The 23138-nt window shown below is 33.1% G+C and overlaps 2 protein-coding genes across 2 annotated transcripts; both read left to right on the top strand.

Moving 5' to 3' along the window:
* The first annotated feature begins 717 nt into the window (after positions 1-717).
* Positions 718-7781, top strand: LOC110994820 (cleft lip and palate transmembrane protein 1-like protein). Its single transcript, XM_022261685.2, has 9 exons — positions 718-1082; positions 1209-1395; positions 1607-1743; positions 1941-2223; positions 2544-2732; positions 3358-3557; positions 4369-4620; positions 5165-5273; positions 5708-7781. The coding sequence occupies exons 1-8, from the start codon at positions 814-816 to the stop codon at positions 5256-5258; spliced, it is 1611 nt and encodes a 536-aa protein (XP_022117377.2). The 5' UTR covers positions 718-813; the 3' UTR covers positions 5259-5273; positions 5708-7781.
* A 962-nt stretch (positions 7782-8743) lies between these two features.
* Positions 8744-23133, top strand: LOC110994763 (putative phosphoenolpyruvate synthase). Its single transcript, XM_022261599.2, has 23 exons — positions 8744-8910; positions 9332-9580; positions 10409-10577; positions 11022-11129; positions 11456-11692; positions 12250-12377; positions 12584-12745; positions 13013-13194; positions 13594-13742; positions 14158-14282; positions 14593-14734; positions 15025-15172; positions 15422-15688; positions 16045-16179; positions 16526-16675; positions 17149-17313; positions 18469-18676; positions 19268-19509; positions 20238-20386; positions 20710-20937; positions 21605-21794; positions 22264-22381; positions 22767-23133. Exons 1-23 carry the CDS (start codon positions 8805-8807, stop codon positions 22898-22900), a joined length of 3891 nt encoding a protein of 1296 aa, XP_022117291.2. The 5' UTR covers positions 8744-8804; the 3' UTR covers positions 22901-23133.
* Positions 23134-23138: the final 5 nt, after the last annotated feature.

Genomic DNA, 23138 nt, shown 5'->3' with positions numbered 1-23138 from the left:
CAATAGTTCGAGTTAAACAATAGCTTTTATATATCACTGATTAATCAGTACTGATTGTATCTTTCTGATATCTACACAAAAACACGTAATTCGATTAATTTAAATCTAGAATATTGTTGACTTTTTTATACTTATTCATTAGTATGAGCCCTTAGGGACTCTTAAGATATTTCATATTGAATTTTCCTTAATGACGTCATATCGCTAGAATAATCTTAAGAAACATAAATTCGTCTGTCTCGTACCATATCATAATATATCGTAATCAATTATGTTATAAAACATTATATACACACGAAAATGTGTTGTAAACACAAATAAATAATGGTCATATGTAGAATATAAATATATTTCAGTGTATCTTTTCAATTATAGTAATGATAAATTTTGACATTAACAAACACAGTGGCATTGTTTTTTTGTCACGCAGTTTAAAACAATGATGGCACGCATATACATACGTTTTAAAAATCGTACAATTTTTACAAATTGGTTCATATTTTATGTTAATACTTAAAAAAACTAATTATCAATTTTAGCAAACACGAAACACTATACTGCTTTGAAGCAGTGATTTAATTTTAATAAAAAGGTATAAATATAATATAGGTCTAGTCTGTGCATTAAGTATAGTCTGTGATAAAGTGAGCATAAACTACAAAATCTGTGATCTTACATTAATAGGAATAGAAATTTAATTAGAATTTTTAAAAAATAAATATTCTACAGCAAATTTTAAATTTATGTTGGGTTCTTAATTTTTTTATATTCTTATAAACCATAAGGTTTTATAATATTATTACTGTACTTACAATGAAATACATTTCGTTTAGCTTAATCGTATCTTTATTTTTTGCTGGTTATGTTATCAATACAATATGGAATTTAGCTGAAATATTTATACCGCCTGAATGTAGTCGTGGCGAAAAATGTTTTACATCTTATTTGGCTTCAAATCCTGTGCAGTGTCTAGTGTTATTTACTTCAGTTACCGAAAATCCTTACAGGGATGGGATATCGGGTGCGTCAGTAAATAAAGTTCACACGTCTTTAAAATTCGATTACCGTAAATCTTCAAAAATGTAAGTGTTTAAATTTACAATACTAATACCCTATATCTAAACTCAATTTTTTAATACCATAATGTAAATTACTAATTACTTGATTGTTTAAGTTTATTTAGAAATATCATTTTTGGGGCTTTACAGGGTTGTGAATTTAAAAATACCGCGCCGTACTCGAAATAATGGATCTTTTTATATGCATGCTGTACTATTGGATGAAAAACGCCTGTATGATGATTTTATTGATATATTCAAGACGGAAGCTGTTCATACCTTGCCTCTTGTCACATTTATGGAACCTCAGGCTGAAATGTTCAATCTTCTACAAGCTGTAAGTATTTACTTAGTATCCTCTTATTCCATTTTAAGCAGTAAATACTTTAAGTTAGTTTAAGAAAATAATCAGTTAATTATTTTTTTTATCTAAAGCATAGATCCTTGTTTTATATCTCTATTGCATGAAAACCATTTTACCAATAATCTTATATAAAACAGGTCGTTATTAAAATTACAATGTAAAATTTGTTTAATTTTCATAACAGAAAACAGAAAAGAAAGCTCCACAGAAAAGAATGAAACCATATGCCCACATATCTACAGAGGCACCGCTGTCAATATTGACAGATAATTTAAACTTGCCTCCAAAAAAAATTCCTGGTGAATTATATGCCTATTTGAGGTAAGCTATCTATTATATTAGATTCACTAAATGCATGAAATAATATGTGTCTTTCAGGTGCCAATCTGTATTTATATATATATATATATATATGTGTGTGTATATCTTGACCATTTGTGCTCTTATCAGAAACAATATCTGTACTAAATTTTTAAAAAGTTAAAAAGTGTTTATTAATATTTGTTTTATTCTTTAAGGATTAAACAAGGAAAATTTTTGCCAATAATCCAGCATAATGTTTTAAAATCACGAATATCCCATTTACAATTACTAAATAGCAGTAGTTCAGAAGTGAATGTGACTGTTGATGTGGCACCAACATCATATGGTGTGTTAAGATTGGCATTGCATGTAAAATTGGCACTAGAGCAACTCCAGATGCTGGGCTTCAGTGAGAAGGATGTGGACGATGTTAAAGGAATATTTGCTGACACAAATTTGTACCTTCTATCTGCAACTGTTCTAATTGCAAGTTGTCATGTAAGTGTATACTAACAAAAAATCTAAGATTATATTTCTATAAAATTCACTTAAAATCTCTCGCTTTTCATAAAAACTTTACTTTGAATATTGATTTTTAAAATAATGTATTTCTTTAATTTAATTTGATCAATCTTGCCTAGCATATGAACGAAAAACCTGAAACATATTCAACTTATGTTTGTAATTCTTAGTCATGTTTTTCTAGATTGAGCCAGTAACATATAAATTACTACATAAAATTATTAATAACTTTCAATTGATAATTTTTACCGAAACATATACATGTATACCGCAATATATAATGTGTAAATTTCCAGCTGCTATTTGACTTCTTGGCGTTCAAGAATGACGTGTCGTTTTGGCGTAGTAAGCGGTCTTTAGCCGGACTGTCGGCTCGCACTGTGCTGTGGCGGGCATTCTCGCAACTCGTCATCTTCTTTTATCTGATTGATGAACAGACATCTTTACTGGTTCTTGTTCCGGCCGGTGTTAGTGCCGTTATCGAGGTATCTTTTTTCTATATTTAACTACGCCCAATTGTTAAACTTTTCTTATTTCGATAATGTTCGTTTCTTAGTTAGATAATGGCATTGCTGTACATAACCATTAAAAATCTCAACCAAAGCCGATAATTTCCTGCATCAGTTTTACTGATGTTTTTTAAACCAATTAATAGTCACTTCAGAGATGGAACTATTTTTCAATTACATATTATATTATTTTAAACTTTATTGGGTTTTTTTTACATTTATATAAAAATATGAATGTAAAAAAAACCCAATCCATGAGGCTACAATTTCGTATTTGTCAACAAATTTCTCTTTAACTAAAAGTCTCATCGAGACCATTCAGTTCCAGTGTTTAGGTGGATTCTCTATTAGGGAATCCTCTTATAATTATGTATTCGCGCACGACAGGACATACTCAATGGTGTCATAATGTTTATCGCTGTTAATAAAAATAAAATAAAAAAGCCTTTTATTTCCTACAAATATAACTTTTTACATTGGCCCATCTCCAAACGCTTACTTATCTAATTAAAATTAATACCTTCTTATTTTTATTTATTTTCTATATTATTATTATTTTATATCTATTATCGCTGTTAATATCGCTTAAATTTTGTCTCAGTTGTGGAAAGCCAGCAAAGTTCTGCACGTGCGCGTGTCTGTATCGGGCGGGCGCGTGCGCGTGTGGCGCGAAACGGGCGACGCTGGCGAACAGCAAACGGCAAGAGCAGATGCAGAGGCCATGCGCTACCTTGCCCTCGTGCTGTACCCACTCTGTGCCGCTGGGGCCCTTTACTCGCTGTTGTACGAGCCACATAGGAGGTACAGTATCTCATTGCAATCAACAGACAGATGTAGGATAGGTAATATTTGAGTTATCAAATAATTACCATTATCAAACCCTGTTGTTTGATTCACGTGCTAAACTAATAATTTTTATTTGGACCACAAAAACGCAAAGTAATTAATGTAAATTAATTATTACTAAGGTAAAAGCCCCAATCGATAATTGTATACCAGTATATGATCATTCCATGTATTTGTATTTCTAACTTCACACTGTAAACGTGCTAATGATAATATAAATAAATAAATAATAGTCTGCTTTTATTGCACAAGACGTTATCCGAGAGAATTTACATCTAAAGTTCTAATATGTAACTACTATACGAATACATCAACCAGTAGCGTGTATTTTCTTTTCGATATCCCCTTCTCACTCTATCAATCCGTGTCAATCGTTCTATTCCTTTTCTTCGCCTAAAACGCTGCACACTTTCGTGACGTTCTGTAAAAAATTTACCCTCATGCATCGTAAGAAGTTTCACTTCAAAAAATATGAAAAGCGGTGCCGACCAGCGTACGACCATTCAAGTTTCGTGATAATTGGAATAATTTAAAGACTTTATATCAGAGCATTAAACTTAAACATTTTCAGTATTTATAGCTAATGAACGGGCATATCATACATTTAAATAAAATCTACATAATTCGTTTTAAGTATCAAGTAACTAGTTTTGACTTGTTGTGTTTTGGATTTTTGCACTTTTGATTTCTTTTATCAGGAAGAGATTGAACGATAAGGCCGTTGTACACTGCAAACTTTTTTTAAATTTAGAAATTGTTTTTGCAGTTGGTACTCATGGGCGCTGCATAGCGTTGTTAATGGCGTGTACGCATTCGGGTTCATACTGATGCTACCGCAGCTGTTCGTGAATTATCGGCTGCGGTCGGTCGCAGCACTCCCTTGGCGTGCCTTCATGTATAAAGCTTTCAACACCTTCATTGACGACATTTTCGCCTTCATCATCACGATGCCGACGGCGCACCGCGTTGCCTGCTTCCGCGATGACATCGTGTTCCTCATATATCTATACCAAAGATGGTAAGTTTTGTTCTATTTTATTTTAATGTTGGCTTTAGTTGTTAACTAATTGCTTAAATCCTTATTTTCCTCTGTACATTTTGCAGTTAAAATATTTTTTTGCTGTTCCTGAGATTAGCACATAATTTTCGAATTTGTTTTTTGAATTTCATTCGTTATAAACGTGAATTTCTAATTTTTAGTCACATGTGATTGACAGACATATTTATGCGTTTCATTATTCGTGTGATTAAATTGTATTCGAAATTGTGTCTGTAAATTAAAATAATATTGCTTACATTTAGTCACTTGACCAAATAATTTATTAGTTGGGTTACATCTTAACACTTAACTACATCTTTATAGAGATGCCTTGCTCAATTTGCGGAACCAGTTTGGCATTCCGAAATAACGAAATAAAATGCTAAAGTCCGACGACGCATTTAACAAAATTGGTGTCCTTGATAGATACCTTTTGAAAGCGGCAGGCTTATTTATAAAAATAACTTAAATTGAATAGAATGTACTATTTATAACAATGTAATTTAAATCTATTTAATTTTAGGTTGTACCCTGTTGACAAATCGCGTACTGATAGCGCCCTTAGTATGGACGAGAACCCTGATGAGTTGGAACCTGCAAAGGAGAAGGCTGACTAAGGTTTTTGAAAGAAGGTAATAAAGCTGCATATTCCAACTAACTATTGTTGTAATCCAACAGAAAACTACAGTCAATATCTGTTATAACGACATCAAAGGGACTACTCATATTTGGTCGTAAAAACTGATAACATTGTTATTAAGAATTCTGCCCGGACTATGATTTTGGTCAACATAATCGGAATGTCTAGAATGTGGAACCAGCTGCCCACTGAAGTATTTCCGAACCAATTGGACTTAGGGTCCTTCAATAAAAGAGCGTACCAATTCTTAAAAGGTCGGCAACGCACTCGCGAGCCCTCTGGCATCGAGAGTTTCACTGGGCGGCGGTATCACTTAACATCAGGTGAGCCTCTTGCCCGTTTGCCAAGAACGGGCAAGAGGTTCCTGTTCTATAAAAATAAATGCAATTTCTATTTTATAAATTAATTATAGTTTTTGCGTTTTAGGCACGTTTCCTGATCAACTTCCTGGGTAGATCACAAAAACTGACAGACGAGAGATTGGAGCTATTTGCACAATAGTCGTATAAAACTTTAACTAAATATGTGCTGTTATTAGAAAACGGAGGCATCACGCACGACTAAAGGCAAAATCTGGAATTGCTGTTATTAAGGCTTTTCACGAATTTATTTTAATATATTTGAATGTGACTGTATTTATTGTCTGAATGCGTGTGTTGTTCATCATTTATATTGCTCTAAAATGTTTTTATTTTTTCCTATAAACCTATTTATAATTACATAAAAAATACAGTCCTAAAATTTTAGTGACGAAATTTAGTGAAGTGTTGTGTTGTGACTCCAAAGTACTGTACATTTTCCAAATAAGTTATGACTTAAAGGTCTATGGGTCATAAAATTAAAAAAAAACGTGTGGCACTCGGGGACGAGTATAAGCAAGCAAGTAAACGTATGCAATTATAATTGTTTATTTATGCAGTATTTTTTGAGAGATGTGACACGCAGTATGCATTCTGTCCTGCTCTAATGCATATTGCGCGCACCTTTATTACGTCATAGTATGTTAGGTTATTTTCGTTACGGAATTTCTTGACTCGGTCGCCGCGCTCAATGCCTGCTATAAAAAATCTTAATATTTTTCAGCGCTGTCAATAAGCTTTGCCTCTATTTTAGGTTTAACTAAAAAGTTTTTGGTCTTAATAAAAATATTTGGCGACACGTGTGCCCTGGATACAGAAATGGTCTATGACCAAGCAACAATATTGGGTCAACAGGCCCGTCATTTGTCTTCCTACAGAACATTTTTTAAATGCATCGTAAAATACACTTTAATAACAAAGCTGTAAAGACGCTATTACTATATATATATATATATTCGCTTATTGTTTTCTAATAGACGTATGGTCTCAATTATAGCGGTTCACGCTGCTTCGATGTTTTAAACGTAGTTTGATAGATATTTTTAAATCTAGACATCGAAAATTTACTAATTATTTAGCATTTATTTTGATGAATATAACAAATGCTGAGATAATATTGCCGTTGAAGTAAGTGCACAAAACTATTGTCTATGATTTAAAATTAAAATGTTTGTATCATGTTGGAGTAACTGGCGTTTCGTAAAGTTACCTTTGCAGGGTTTATTTTCGCCTTTTTCATATTCAATGCACGTACGTTTCCTTTGAATTTAAACAAAAAATCTGAACTTTGAAGGATTTTTAAGAAAATACTTGATATTAACTTGTTTATAACACATAATAAACTTAAGACACCTTTTTTAATCCATTTTTGTGTCGATTCGTGTTTATGGGGTGAAGAATCAGAAGTTAGGTCAACAGTTTAATAAAACTTCTTGCTTAGCAGACGCTATAGGCGTAGCTTGTTTTAATATTTGTTCAGCTCTCTCATTCTCAGTGCATTTCGATATAGGTTTTTCAATAAAGCTGGGGATCGCGTTTCGAAAATTTTCGGAAGTTTTAGGGTAATAGATTTAATATTTGCTTTATAATACAAATTATTTTCACTAAGGTCGAAGTATGTATCTACTAGAGACTAGGTCTACTAGCAAGTCGGATTGTTATGAATAAAGGATATGTATTTCTTCTGCATATGTCAATTTAAAAAATCTTTGCGTCCGATCTGGTTCGTCGTGAATATCATTCGAACCAAATGCATGATTTAGTTTTTATATAAAGAGAGGCTTGCGTTTTAAGGCTCCAAGTAATATAAGAGGCTGATTATATTTTATCTACATATATGGCTTGTGCGAAACGAGAATCTGCAGGTTTGGTCTGGTCTGGTATGCAGATCTCGTTGCCGTAGTAAACTCCTAAAATGACGTGTTTTTTTTTTATAATTGTGAAAAAATTCTTTATAAGGTATTTTTAGCACAGCAACATTCCTGTTTATGTATTTTTAAGTAGATAATTATATTATAAATTTACTTCGAAAAATGTAAGGCTCTTGTATTTTTATTATTATTTTCTAGCCTGTAAATTGTTTATGGAGGCTGAATATTCAAATGAATTATAAATGTTTGAAATAAATGCGATACAACAGCGATATCTCTTTTATTTATTCGACAATGAACTTGATCTTTGGAGACGTCATGATAAAATTGAACGCTGGTTGAATATTATGTAATGTTTGTAATGTAGTCGAGTAGTGTTAAAAGTGATACATTAGCGATTTTCAAGACATTACAAGCTAATACTATTTATATCACTGCAATATGAGGCAGCACAATTAGACGATGTTTGTTATTATAATAAACGAAAAAACTAAAATTAAAATAAATGTTTGAAGTAATACCAACTAAAAAATATTACAATCTGCCTCTGTTTTTAGTACATATATTATCATATCAGCTAACTACTTTCCTTTAGGAAGCTATATGTTGTAAGTGTAATTTTAAGAGCACAGAACGCTGCCGTATGATAGTAGGCTCGTCGCTCAGACCGTAAGGACTATATCTATAATGGATTACAAAGGCTGCCTAATATCTCACCATATTCAATCTAAATATACGAGATGCTTCTTAGACCTTATATACGAATTCACTAACATGCACCACGCACACTCATGGAACTCAGGCGTCAAAAAAAAAGATTGAAATAAATTATATATTTACACATACATATTTTTTTTATGTAATTTACTTCAAAGTTTCTTATGAAAGAGCTGGAAACCCTACACAGGTATTGTTTTACTTAAAAGGGTTCCCAAACCTTACACATTATAATGAATTGTTCTTAAGTGAATTATTTTATTTTATTTTTATTCTTGATGTCTCAAACCGGTACCTTAATAGGAGTCCTCAATTTGACAAATTTCATATACGGATTGGGATCATACAAGTTGTAGTTTAATTAAAATTGTTATGCCAATATTTACGAATGGATTAAAGAATAACAAATTGGATTTTGTAACATATTACGGTAGCTTAAGTTTAGTAATTAATCGTTCGAATTAAAGATTGCGCCGTTTGACCATGAACAGGTGACCAATGGCTAACTGGTATGGTAGGAGTCATTATGTCATACGCCGTAATACTCAGAGGTCGTGTGTTCTAGTCCAAGGCATCATGTGGACGGATTTGTTTGATCTTGTATTACGAGCAGGTTTATTAACAAGTGCAATCGTTGTGTATATAATATTTTTTGCGAAATCTTCCAATAACAAGAGTTCGGGTAAATATGTAAATTTTTTAACGCTTGGATCTGTGAATATTTGTTAAGTTTTTGTTGTCAATATTGATGCGATTATTTTATATTATATATATTTCATTCCTATTGTATAAATTACATTTTTTGTTGCTAAATTGTATTTATCGCTGATAATTTGCTGATTGATAATCATTCATGTGCACCTGTTTTCATTTCGATAATATTTTAAGTGATATAAAACTAATAGACTTCAAGGCTTGTAAAACTTCTGTAAAAAAAGGAAAAGACACGTCCAAATGTTCTATTATCAGATTCTGTCGTTGTTATTTCGAATGTAGAATACATTAGATAACCTTTCATAACTTATCAATTAGTTTAATATAAAAGTTAGAGCGGTGAATTTTTAATTATCAGCCAGACTGAACATTGTTTAAATATTTTTAAGGGTGGAATTATCTTAAATACATTGCCGCACGTTATACTGCAAACCGTTGGAAGCGTATCGTGCGGCCTGGACCACTGTACGATGATCCACGACCCTGGCAAAGTAAAGGTTTTGACGGTTTCACATTTAAGACTAGTGCACCCGACGGTACTGCTATCGTTCTGACTATAAAAAAGCTATATGGGCCGACGCAACTTGCTGAAGTTTACATATATGTGAAGTTACTGGACGGAACTTACAAGGTGCCTCGTGAGTATTTATTATATTTTCATTACAAATTAATTACACTATATTTACAAAAGCTAAGGAACTAATTATATGATTGTTTTATGTTAAGAGAAATATTATAATATAAATTAGATTCTATGAAATTTAATGGTGAGATACTGAGAATACAGGATTTAATTATTAATAATTAAAAATAAAACAACGTTAAAGTCGTTTTATCTCTTTGTCCTGTATTACATATACATATGTTCTTTAAGTAATATCTCCCAAATAAACAGTCATATTTAACTGTAAGCTACCCAAAAAATAAATAAAGCATCGTAAGCCTAGTGGTTACAGCGACCCTCATCTCTGAGGTCAAAACCCGACTGTTCACCAATATACTGTCTGACTACGTGCGCATTTAATACTCGCTCGTGCGATGATTATCCATCGTTAGGATGTCTTACGTCGATCAACAGTATTCACGAAACAGATACTTCTGTATCAGGGTTGTACCGCCATTTGTTTTATTTAACTTCCAGTATCGATTACGATGGGGTTAAAACTAAATGGAAATTTAGCGTATACGAATAATTAACGAGCCAATAATTGAAATCATTATTGGTTTTGTTGAGTACGAGACAATTACTAAACCGGGTTACACAAATAACGTTACTGATTATTTTGTGATAAGATATATTGTATATACATAAAGTGTTATTGGGATTGTCAACATCTCTGGATGCATAAGAATATTTTTTTAAAGATTTTGTGGAAATATGAAATCTACATAAAATTTAACTTGTATTAATATTAAAAATAGAACGAAATCTTACTTTATAGTACTAACTTATTTATTATATGTAGATGAATCGGGAACATCGATTAGTCGATGGGAGGATGTTCCATCGGGATGGAGGGGAGGTGGTCTCAAGGTTGAAATACTGGAGCCGCAGGATCGTTGTAGGATATCATTCAATGGCCTCCTTTTATGCAATGAAGACGGTGTTATACGACATGTGAAATTTAATTTTATGTACGTATTTTTTAATGATTTGTAAAACAAATAACAAAACATACCAAGGCGTAAACCAAACAACTCGCTACTGATCCAAGTATTATAAAACTGAAAAGATCAAGATTTTTTTTGTAAATTACCAATTTTAAATATTTTTTTTATTCTGATCTCAAAACAACTTTTTAAAATGTTCATAAAGAATACAATTATAGATAATATAGTTTTTACCTAATGTTCGGGATCGTTCGAAGTATGATAAATGCATAAATTTACAGTACTCATAATGTAATTATTGAACTAAGTATCTCAATAAAATATTGAAGTCTTGTTTTATTCATCATCAGCCTAAGACGTATGTACTGCGTCATACAGTGGATTCGAATCCAGGTCAATCGGTTATACATTCATCATAGTCTGGCACATTTAACCAATGCCTTACTACGACACTTGAAATTCTTTCAGCTGGGCATCTGCAACCAAAGTTACGAGATACCCTAAAGACTGGAGCAACAATCTCGTTGCGGAATCTCTGGTTTCAAAACCATACGATGGAACGTGGAAGGAATCCTTGTAAGGACAATTTATATTATTATATAGATCTTCAGTATTTACTGAGATACTCCGTGCGACTTAACGAGAAGTTTGAAAAATGATTGGTATTTTTTATTCATTAAAATTTTGTTTATTTCAATATTTACTAAGTTATTTACTCCAATGTAATGCTAAGGTCCAAAGGTACATACTTATACTCTCAGAAATAAATCATGTATATTTTTTTGTGTGCCGTCATAATTAGTTTTTTCACGCACAACAAAAAGTATTAATTTTTCATTAACAAACATATTAAAGTGCATTTAATGCTTATATTAGGGCTAACGAACGCATTAATGAAACAGGAACAAATGCATCGAAGGTTCTGGAAGCTGGTCGCAATTCGGAGCCTTACAAGGAAGATTCCAGGCCTTTGAAGATGGGAAGATATTAAAGAGCCAATATCTCAGGTGTAGAGGTGTAAAGGAGCGTTATTGGATGGCCACAGAATATGGACCAAAACGGTCGATAGCTATCACTGCGGCAGCAAAAGATGGCACTGTCCTAAATCTCCAAGGGTTTTGCTTTAACGATATAACTCAGTAAGTATGATTTTCAATGGTCTATTTCTAAAACAAAACCTTGATGGTATTTAGATGTTTCTATGTTTTGTTATTCTTATGTTATGTATTACGTATTTAATTGCCAAAATATATTTAAATTGTTCATATACATTACATTTTATATAGTATGTTCTTTTACATTTGGGAAATGACTCACTTAGTAAGTACCGTCTACGGAGTGAGAGAGAAGTTTCTATTCTCGATTCTCAGTGTAAATATGGTAGTATGTGTTTGGTAATCAAGAATGATCCAAACCCAAAAATGTATCTACCCTATGCCCCATCAAGGAGTTGTGGAACTTAAAAAAGCGAAGTATTAGTTTTACTGCCAGTTCTGAAATCAAGGGCGTAGAACGGAAGAGAAGAACTGGCAATAAACTCTTAGCTACTATTTTTAAAGGTGCTGCAACCATTTCACCATGTTCCCAATGACATCTTAATCAATGAATAAAGTAAATCAAAAACAACGATTTGTTTTCTATCAGGAGGAGGCATGGATGCAACTCACATTTGAAATATTGCACGCATTTGTTGCAGATGTATCTCAGGCACGGTGAGAATGCCCAACTTCAGTGTACAGGCGATCACGTCAGCTGATTTGGATTTGAAGGAATTTTGCGAAACGGCTGACGAGATACCAAAGACGTATTCCATAAATATCAAAGGTACATTCTGTTTTAAAATATTATAGACTTTTATAAATCATAGACTAAAAATATTATGTCTATGATCCTGGGTTTGATTCCTGGCGCAACAACAGTGTTTTTCCGTAAATAACTATTGTTCTTTTAAGTCTAAGATTCTATTATCGCTCCATTGCTTATGTTTAATTACATATCCTATATCTAATTTATCAATTTCAAATTTTCAGCTGGAAATCGATGTCTGAAAGTTATTCTTAGGATACCTGACGAAGGCTCTAGTCTGATGAGTGGAATATACCAACAGCACGAACTCCAGTATCGAATGATCTTCGTTGAAATGTATGGAGAGCATGGCACTGGTATATTGGAATTGCAATATGAACGTAAAGGTAAAATGTATTATTCAATACTTACATTTTTATAGCAATTTTCTAGTGAGGTTATATGATTGAGATATGACAACGATTGTTTCTGTATGTGTGTTACCCAGTGGCTATATAGTATATGCTGTAAAGTTTTTGCTGCCCTTGCCTATATAATTGTCATAGATTATTTTTAGAATCCAACAATTTCATTGTACGTAAACTAATTTTTGGGTTTGATTTTTGAGCACGAAATGGTTTATTATTAAACTAAATTATTGTTATAAATGTTAGGTAAGCTCTCAAGTCCATTATCTATGAAGTCGGGTCAAAAGTTGAAGTGGGTGGAGTTAAAAGACGTGCCAGAAAGCACGAAGTATTGCGTAGGATTTGAGGAGTGTGAAGCCAGCTGCGTCCAATTGGTCGGAGGAAAGGGCGCCTCATTAGCTCTTCTGGCTTCTGTGCAACATGAGGAAGTATGTTGCTATATTATTTCAATACCTTGTTTGTGTATGACTTGTGTGCTAATTTATCTATATCTCAAACATTACAGTGTAAGTTTATGTTTAATTAAATATTCTTATAAGTGTCTGGCAAAGTAATAAAATCAGTATCTATGGCACTTTTTAAATTTTTTTTTTGACTTAAAGTCCTTCAAGATAAGAGCGTATGAATTCCTTAACAGCCGGCACTTGCGTGTGTGTGTGAATGTTCTGGCAGTGTGTGTGTGTGTTTGCGGCGGTATCACTCAACATCACGTGAGCCTCTTGTCCGTATGAAGAAACAAAAACATGGATGGGATAGGAATACCTTATTGTAACAACTGCAAATACATTGACTAAAATAATACTGTATAAAAAACAATTGTCTTCCAGAACTACCAAGTGCCTCCAGGGTTTTGTATAACTACTAGAGCGTTGGATAAATTCCTCGATTTACATCCGGACGTGATTGCCGCCATTAAAGAAATAGAGGCTGCTGCGGTGGACTATGATGAAGTCACGTTCAAGGACAAATGCCAAAAGTAAGTATTGTATGATTAGGCAAAACATTAATCAATTTATTATACCTAGTTGACATCATGAATAATCAAGAGGATTTTTTTTATAAAATTTATATTTTTTTATAACAAAAGTAGTTACAAAGATTTAATAAACACAGATTTGATTTGATTTAATTAGCTATTAAACATTTATATGAACTATATATACTAAATATAAAGTAACCCAAAAAATTACAAAAATTGTGGTAACTAAAATAAAAAATATTTCTTAAGCATAAGTTAACCGATCCAAAAAGATATAAAATTCATATGTGACAAATAAAACGTCGAAGTAACTTAGAAACATTTTTGCATTCCATCAACTCCCATTATACATTTCCTCAGACCATTTTAATCATTGAATAATATTTGGATTCAATGTTTTGTAATGTTTCAGAACTACAGATATATTTTTATCCAAAGAAATATCAGGAGATCTAAAGGACGAAATCGTAAAAAGTTTAGAAGTGTTAATAACCAACTGCCTCAGTACCGAACCACGTTTTGCAGTAAGATCTTCCGGTGAGTATCTAAACATATATCACCGAATCATAGAGTTTATCGTTACATTTCAAACGGAAACGCTTAAAAGAAGAGATTGCATCGCTTGATTGTGCCAACACCTGTAAAGTCTTAGGATTATTTATTCCAAATATCAGTACAAGCAAGATTAATTTGGTTAGAACGACCAATTTATATGTATTAACTTTACAAAGATTAGATTAAGATTGATTGTAGTAGTCACGTACAATTTAAAGTTTCAACAGGATTACTGTATATATTTAGTAAATGTCTATCTATACCGTGGTTAATATAGTATTTTGATTGTTAGGCGTTGGTGAGGATGGCGAAGCATTGTCAGCAGCGGGACAAAATCACACGGAATTGGGCGTACGCTCGTCTCGAGATGTACTACGGGCTGTTCAGACTTGCTGGGCTTCCATGTTTGCCTTCAACAGTGCCTATTATAGAAGGTGAGCTCTTGGTAGTCATTTCCCCACTGAGCGGGTATTCTTTCTCTCTCTAACTTATTGTCTTCTTATCTTTCAACGCCAAATATTTATTTTTGCTGATATTCAAAACGAAATACATGTTTTTCATGAAATAAGTTTAACTAATATTAATATTAGGTAATTTAATATTAAATAACTATTATATGTTTATAAAATTAATATAGGTATCTAAAATTTGCTCTGGCCTCTGGAGTAATAACAAAGTTACCAGAAACCTAGAGAGATTAAAACAAATTGTATGTGTATCGCAGGCAAAACGGTCAGCCGTGTTGTGTGCAAGGTGGTGTAGTAGTTCAACAGTTAGTAGAGGTGCGGGCGGCTGGAGTCATGTTTACTTCTCATCCACAATACGGGGATCCCTCAAGGCTTCTAATTACTGCCAATTATGGATTGGGAGAGGTTCGTAAACAACGTATCATTATTTGTTAGTGCCTATAGTAGTTAGTTAAATTCTTGTATTATTTTTATGTAATTTTGTTTTTCCTTATTAATTTCATATATTTGTTTTTTGGTTCGTGTGTAAATTTTATTCACTTATTGTTCGCTCTTTTGAATTTAGGGTCACCTGTTAAGAGAGAAGTGTTTTTATAAATAAATAAAATATTTGTTTAGGATTTTTTTTTTAATTTGAAGAAATATTTTTTACAGAGTGTGGTATCAGGTATGGTAGAACCTGATACGATAGAAGTCAAGCGTAACATGGATGGGACAGTGTCTATCGGACACATCGAAGTGGGTACCAAGGCGCAAAGAATAGTAGCAAAGGAGGGCAAAGTGGAATCGGAAGATGTCTGTGAGGGCGAGAGAAAAACTCCATGTTTGAGTGAAGAAGAGATTATGAAGCTGGCAAGACTAGGAATACTGCAGGAGCAATTATGGGGCGCCGGAAGAGATATTGAATTCGCCATTGGAAAGGTTTGTTTTATTTTTTGATGCGTGTGACGTCATATATTATACTTTCATTTCTTGATGTTTCATTCACGTGTAATCAACCTTTTGACCTTGACAAGTTCTTGATTGTTGGGAGAGACAGTTTTCCCAACGATGTTCTTCAATACGAGCAAAGTTGTTTAGTATTTCCAAACAAATACGTTTTTTTCTTTTAATTTTGTGATTTATCGAAAAAGCCACCCAAAATCTTTATAGTAATACAACTGGTGGATTATATATCTTTCTATGTATCTGCAAGCAGTATATGATGTCTTGCTTCTATTTCCATCACAACTTCGTGGGCTAGCTAAATTTTAACATTAAATACGTCAATCTACTAGGATGGAATCATTTACCTTCTGCAAGCTCGTCCTATCACATCTTTGGAAGCCTGGACTGAGGAAGAGTTACTGCATGAGTTGAACTTTCCTGTTATGTCTGATGACGAGCTGATTACTTTCGCTAACGTGGGAGAGGTTTGTATATTATTTTAATGAGAGTGAAATAAATCGAATCAAAATGTAAAATAAAATAATTAAATTTATATTTTAGACGGATATCCCGATTGCATTCTAGAATATTTTCTAAGTAGTTCAAACTACTAATAAGTAGTTCGATAACTACGGTCTTTCCTTGACCGTAGTTCGTCATATTCTTCTTAGTTTAAAAAATTAAACTAGAACGTTAAACTTTTAAATAGTTTTTTATTATTAAATCGAATCATGCTCGGATATCTTACATTCTATGAAGTTGACAAAATGTTAAACGCTAATATTAACTTTTATGTGTACCAGATGCCCTAAAATTTGTGTTGAACTTCAGGTTATACCTAAACCGTTCACGGCGCTATCATATGACTTGGTGATATCTCCCTTAGAACGGGGTATATCTGCGCTGATTCCTGACGTCGAAGACAAATATTGCAAAACTGTAGTCGTCACACACAACAGAGGTGCTGTTGCCCTTTATAACGTAAGTACATTATTTATACAGTTTATTATCCAATGCTTGTCATATTGGAATTTTTGTAAAAATATACATTACAGGAACATCAGATACAGAACAGCTTTAGAATTTAAAACGTAACGATGGTGATATATATCCTAGTTTAATATAATTTATATAGCAAATGTTCAAAAAAACATCACTCGATTTGTACGATCCAATATTGGATTTTCAATTAGCCAAAATACATATTCAAAATCATTTATTTAACAATACGAAATAACTAACATCACCGCATACACGAATTCTAATCCGACCAGTCACCACAAGTAGCACTCGTTCAGGAGTATGACGCATGGCCAGCCATCGACGTCTGCCATATTAACGATGTAAATAACATAGAATGCAGCGGATAAAAACACTATTTTAAATTGAATTATAAATTGCTTTGACGTGTGGTGTACGGTGATATAAATTTAAAATACTTTTTTGTGCTACAGTCCGTGTACCGGCGCGTGCCTAACACAATCGACGTGAACCTGCGTATGCTCGAAATGTCTATTCACGGTCATCGCGTAGCGGACGATGCCATTCTCAGTACAGCGCTGCATCGCCGTACTCCTGCCCGTACAGACCGGCTGTGGTCTATTCTCGATATGATAAAGGTACTCTTAGCCACATCTAGAATAGTTAAAGCTTTGTCGAAACTATTTTCATCCTGCAGTTTCTGCATTCGTGCAATGTATAATTTTGAAATGTAGAGAATCTCTGAGAGGTAAATTCAAGTAAATAAACATACTAGCCTTGCACTTGCAATATAAAATAAAAAAAATAAGTGGAGCTACAACCTCTTTAGGTCTTTGCCTCAGATTTCTGAATCTGTTACATGATCATTTTCAAATCTAATAGGCAAGAAGGTGATCAGCCTTAAGTGCCTGACACACGTCGTTGACTTTTTGGGTCTAAGTCATATCGGTTTCCTTCACCGTTCACAATGTTTTCCTTCACCGTTCGAGCAAATGTTAAATGCGCACATAGAAAGAAAGTCCATTGGTGCACAGCTGGGGATCGAACCTACGACCTCAGGTATGAGAGAAGCCACTAGGCCAACACTGCACTTGCACTTGCAATATATTTATTTCTTTCGGCCTACAGTCTGTCTTCTTTGCCGACGAGTAGTGGAATAAGAGAACCTGTGTAGTATATTCCAAAATAAACATATTTTATTTTATAACATTACCCAGAAAATGCTACAATGTTTAGACTTACGTCTGTGTTAATTATTTCTTTGAAAAATCTTATTCGGTTCTGGTTATGTGTCAATCTAAAGTTTTTCATACAAACTATTATACATACGTCATCGTTTAGTACTTTGGAACTAAAGTTTAGTACTTTGTTTGTTTGTACTTTTTTCTTCATAGGCTATATTAATCTAGAAAATGATAAGCCTGTTTTGGGGTAGTCAGATTTGGAAAGTAAGTAATTTTGATACAAACGCTGGCTTAACGATGAAAGATATATGTGTTCTACACAGAGTTTGTATGTGTTCTTCACTGAAAACAAGAGGCGATATTTTGAATTAAAATAAATTTAAAAAATTCATTCATAAGGTTGAAATCCCTAAGATCGATCAACCCGTCGCTTGTTTTTGGTCAGTGTTTTCTTTTATAGCCCAGAGCCCCATAAATTCACGTTCCGCCCATGCCCATACTGCCTATAAAGGTGAATGAAATAAATACAGGTATTGTGTCCCATGCCCCATTAGACGTATAATTAGTTTTATTTATTATACGCATTAAGATACGCGTTAACCCTTTCAGAATCTCTTCATAGCTAAATGGAGGATGAATGAAACAGTTGAAGCTGTAAGAAAATTAAAAATTGACTCGAATGGTGATATTTTTGACTTGTGTAAAGCTATCACTCAACTGGACAATACTCGTTTGTTTATGAATCATGGCGTTACTTCGGTTGCGAGTACTTTTACACAGTTCATTGCTATGTCGGTACTTTTGGAAGGGAAATCAGGTAATATTTTCAGCAAATACTAAATAATGGTTTATACGGCTTTCGGTATACTGCGCCGTTATCGAATACAAGGAAGGTGATTTCGAAATATAAAACATTTAATAAAGGATAATTGCGTCATATTATTAAATGATCACCCCTTTAAATGCATTAAAACGTTTCCCAATTCATTGAATTGATTTTTTTGTAGCTAATAAATGGAAAATAATCTTGATATTTTCTATCTATATGTAGGTATGCAACCTGAACTACAATGTGAGACAAAATACATTAAAACTTACGATGTAATGAAGTTTATCAGCCGCCTAACACTTGGCTATTTGGTCAGTTAAGTTTCAGAAATCAATTTTTTTCACTTATTTTTCTTGTAAAAATAAGTGATTAGTAAGGCTGATTTATGATTTACCTATTAGATGCCGCCATTGTTTTTTTGTTACGCACTCTAATTTATTTTATGTGTTTTTTTTAATAATTATTACGACTTTCAAATTTTTTGTTAAAAATAATAATGTAATAATTTACCATATAATATGTCAATAATCCAAAAACACCTACTTTCTATCAACGTTTAGTTACCATTTAATATTTTAGATTTTTCGCCGGAGCAATGCAGCGAAATAAGCGCAATGTTGAACTCGGGTGACGTCTTATCAGCCGAAGTACCTCAGGCTTTGGCGACGTTGGCCCTGATGCTGGAAGAATCGGGAAGAGTAGAAGAATTCAGGAAACAAGACCCGAAGACTGCTATGCAGTGGCTGGAAGCCAATCTTCCTTCAGTATACGAACGTGTCTCCGAGTTCCTTGAACAGCATGGATATAGAGCTATTATGGAAGTAAGTTCATGTTAACATAGATTTTGTAACTGGTCTAAAAAATAATAAACATATTCTCTGTACAACATTAATTGTATCATTATTTTCGGCAACAGTCGGTAATAGTCTTAAGGTAGATTGCTTAGATGCTTACATCATATGTGATGAAATAATTAAACAAATATTATTACTATAAATTTTTCAAGTGAAACTTTTTTAGGCGTATGAGGGTTAAATTTTTACGGATGAAGGCTGCAGCGTGTTTGTCGAAGAAAATGGAGAGAACGATTGAGACCGATTGAAAGAGAGAAAGAGAGATCCCCACTCTGTCTCAATCGGTAAATCGAGGATGTATTTTCGCTATTGGTTGATGTAATCGCTTAATATACATATAGTAGTCCATATTAGAAATTTAGATGGCAATTCTGTCCCATAATGTCTTATGTAGTAAATGCAGATTTTTTTATTTATTTATATTGTCATTAGCACGTATACAATGTGAATATAGATATACAAATACAGGGAGTGATCATAATATTATACTGGAACATGACCATCTATTGTGGCTTTTACCTTAGTTATAATTAATTTACAAAGAAATTTCACTTCTGACATGTGTACTTTGTACGCACGCACTTCTGTTTCTGTCTTAAATTGATTGTGTTTATGGACATTAAATGTAACCCTAAAATAAATGTTTCAGTTTTTCTTAATAACTGGAAAATCTGAATGTTCTTATTGTTTTAAAGTTTGACTTATCAACGAAGCCATGGGCGCTGGTACCGGAAGAGATGATGAAGGTGGTAATGCAAGTTGTCCCTGATCAGCAGACTAGGCCTTCCATCTCCAGGGATGAGGTGATTGCTTCTCTCAAAACTCCACAAAAGCCTAATACTAGGTAGATGTTCTTATATTAGTGTTTTTTTTAATTTGCTTTCTTTAACTGGTGCTGACGTTCACCAATCCATTAAAGCTTTAGGTAATAATTATTCTGTTTATGTTTCAACGGAAATTTTAACCAAGGTGTTCAACCATTAAGAAACATGATACCGGAATTTGATTAAATCACATGAACTCCGACTGAAAGCCCAAGGAAATATTATTATTGTATGTGAAGTAGTATTAGTATAATGGCAGATCAAAACATATTTAATAATGCGATAATTATTCCTATAATACATTTTTTAAATAAATAAAATATATACATAGATATGTTTTCAGAAAAGCTCTTCGTTGGATTCTGCCACTATGTCACCGTACAGTGCGATATCGGGAGAGTACAAAGGCGCACGTAATCCTCGCTGTTCACAAGCTGCGGTTGGCGGCTTTAAGATTGGGCCAGCTCATGGTTCGCGACTGGTATCTGCCCTCTGCTGACCTAGTCTTCCACTTCAGAACTCACGAACTAAGAAGCTACGTGAAAACCAGGGATCCCGCCTTGTTGAAAAAGTGAGAATTTTTTATATTTTCTCTCACTATTAAGTAAAGTTTACGAGGATTATATGATACGCTTGTAGGAAAAAGTCAAAAATTATTCATAACATGTTCCCAGTTTGTCTAAATATTTAAAGTTAACGTATAAACTGCCTTAAATATTTGTACAATCAATTAGATACTAAAATACAAACATATTCAAGGCTTAATTACAGACAATTCTATATAAATACGTTTTTTTGCCATTTTGTTTTTATATAATATAGTGGTGGAACATGCAGGGTTTGGTCCATAGTTTAGGATACTTTAACCCACAGCCGTATTGGATTCCTCGGTATTTACAAGCAAGTTTCTTTCAATACGATAATGTCGAGGAAAATAAAATATAATAAAATAAGGAACATACACAAAAGATATAGGTAACTATATACATATAGGATACTTTAATTCAAACGAACATCGGATTTCAGTTCATTAGAATTAAAAATTAAAATAAGGTTAACAATCATAGGCATCTTTTTTTTAGTAAGGTGATTCTTAAATCGAGAGTATATATATATAATATAATATATTTGTATTATTCAATCTAAATCAATATTTAGATTGGATTTTTACGAGTTTAACGATGGAAGCGTTTATTTGTAATAGTATCCGAATCTTACCCTTAATGTTTCGTTATCAGAGCTGTCCAGCGTCGGAACTATTACGATAAATGGGCCAAATTTAAGTTTGCGGAATTGAATAAGGGTTGGGTTGAGCCATTGACGACTACAGTCAGAACTAGTGGGGCTAAAGGAACTCGGGTTACGGGGACTTCTGTTTGTGGGGGAGAAGTTATTGGGCGAGCATGCGTCGTCCGGGACTTAGCAGAGGTAATGCATTTCTTGTGAATGTTTCTCGCTTTGAAGGTACCGAAAATCCTAAATGTTGAAACCAAAACCTTTTATTCTCATAACTACAATATATATTCGTTAAAAACAGATACAGCAGCATTAGTAATGAACGAACCAAACAATTTGTTAACTGATACATTGTAACTATTTCATTTCAATTCATTTATTCGTTTGTTGTATGCGAGTGGTAAATATAGAGTTATAAATATAGAAATAATATCCTATATAATTTAAAATATCCTGCTAACGTAGGATAAATACAAGTATACTTGTAGTCAATAGAGATATCCTAAAATTTCCAAAGTATAAATTAATAATCACGAACCTTCACCAAAATTAATACCAGTGTAAATGCAACAACAGAAAGAGATCAATTGGGCAAATTTTCCGTTAAATTCTATGATACCCTGATTAAGTCTGCTCTTAAGGTCGTAAACCGAACTTTCAGATTGGTGAGCTACGCTCCGGAGACATACTAATCACATCATCTACTGACATCGGTTGGTCGCCGTACTTCCCACTACTAGCTGGTATCGTCACGGAACTTGGGGGCCTCATATCGCACGGTCAGTCTTTTACTTTTTAGTCGAAGTTACTAACATATCATAATTATAAAAATTAAAAAAAAAACAAGTGAAATCTTAATAAGCAGCGTGGATTAGGTTTTTAATACAAATATATGTCGGATACAGATGGATATAGAGTTCCAAACTTAAACTGATAGTTAATTTCCCTATAATATTTGTGTCCCGTGCTTTCACAGGCGTTAATTCGTTAGGCGTTATTCGTAGTATCTTCCTCGAAAACTGACAAAAAAACCATTTTTTGGTCGTTTATTTGTCAAAAATAGGTCCTGTGCGTACTATTAACAATTTCAATAAGTTATTATAATCTATAATGTTATTAAAGATGTACCAAAATCTTTAACTGGTTTTTATAAAATTGTTTCAGGCGCCGTCATTGCGCGCGAGTACGGTCTCCCGTGTGTGGTGGGAGCAGGGGGCGCCACTAACATCTTTAGCACTGGAGATACTGTCAGGCTCACTGCTGAGGGAATCGTAGAGACTGTTAGCGAGAACAGCTAATATCTTAATAGCTAGTATGTTTTGGCTAAATAATTAGTAGATATGATTAGTAAAAATATAACAAATATCTTGTGTTGAGATGAAGTAGTCAGTGTTATGCGAACATAATTTTAAATAAATGATTATTTTATACGACAAAACATTTTATTTAACAAAAGCAAAAATAACAATATTCAAAAAGACATTACAAAACGCTGTTCCAAAACGCATTACATACCCATCAGTTGTTCAATTATAA

This window comes from Pieris rapae, chromosome 1 (assembly GCF_905147795.1).
Source record: "Pieris rapae chromosome 1, ilPieRapa1.1, whole genome shotgun sequence".
NCBI classification, from domain to species: domain Eukaryota; kingdom Metazoa; phylum Arthropoda; class Insecta; order Lepidoptera; family Pieridae; genus Pieris; species Pieris rapae.
Note: the sequence above shows the minus strand (reverse complement) of the source record. Positions and strands in the feature narration are given on the sequence as shown.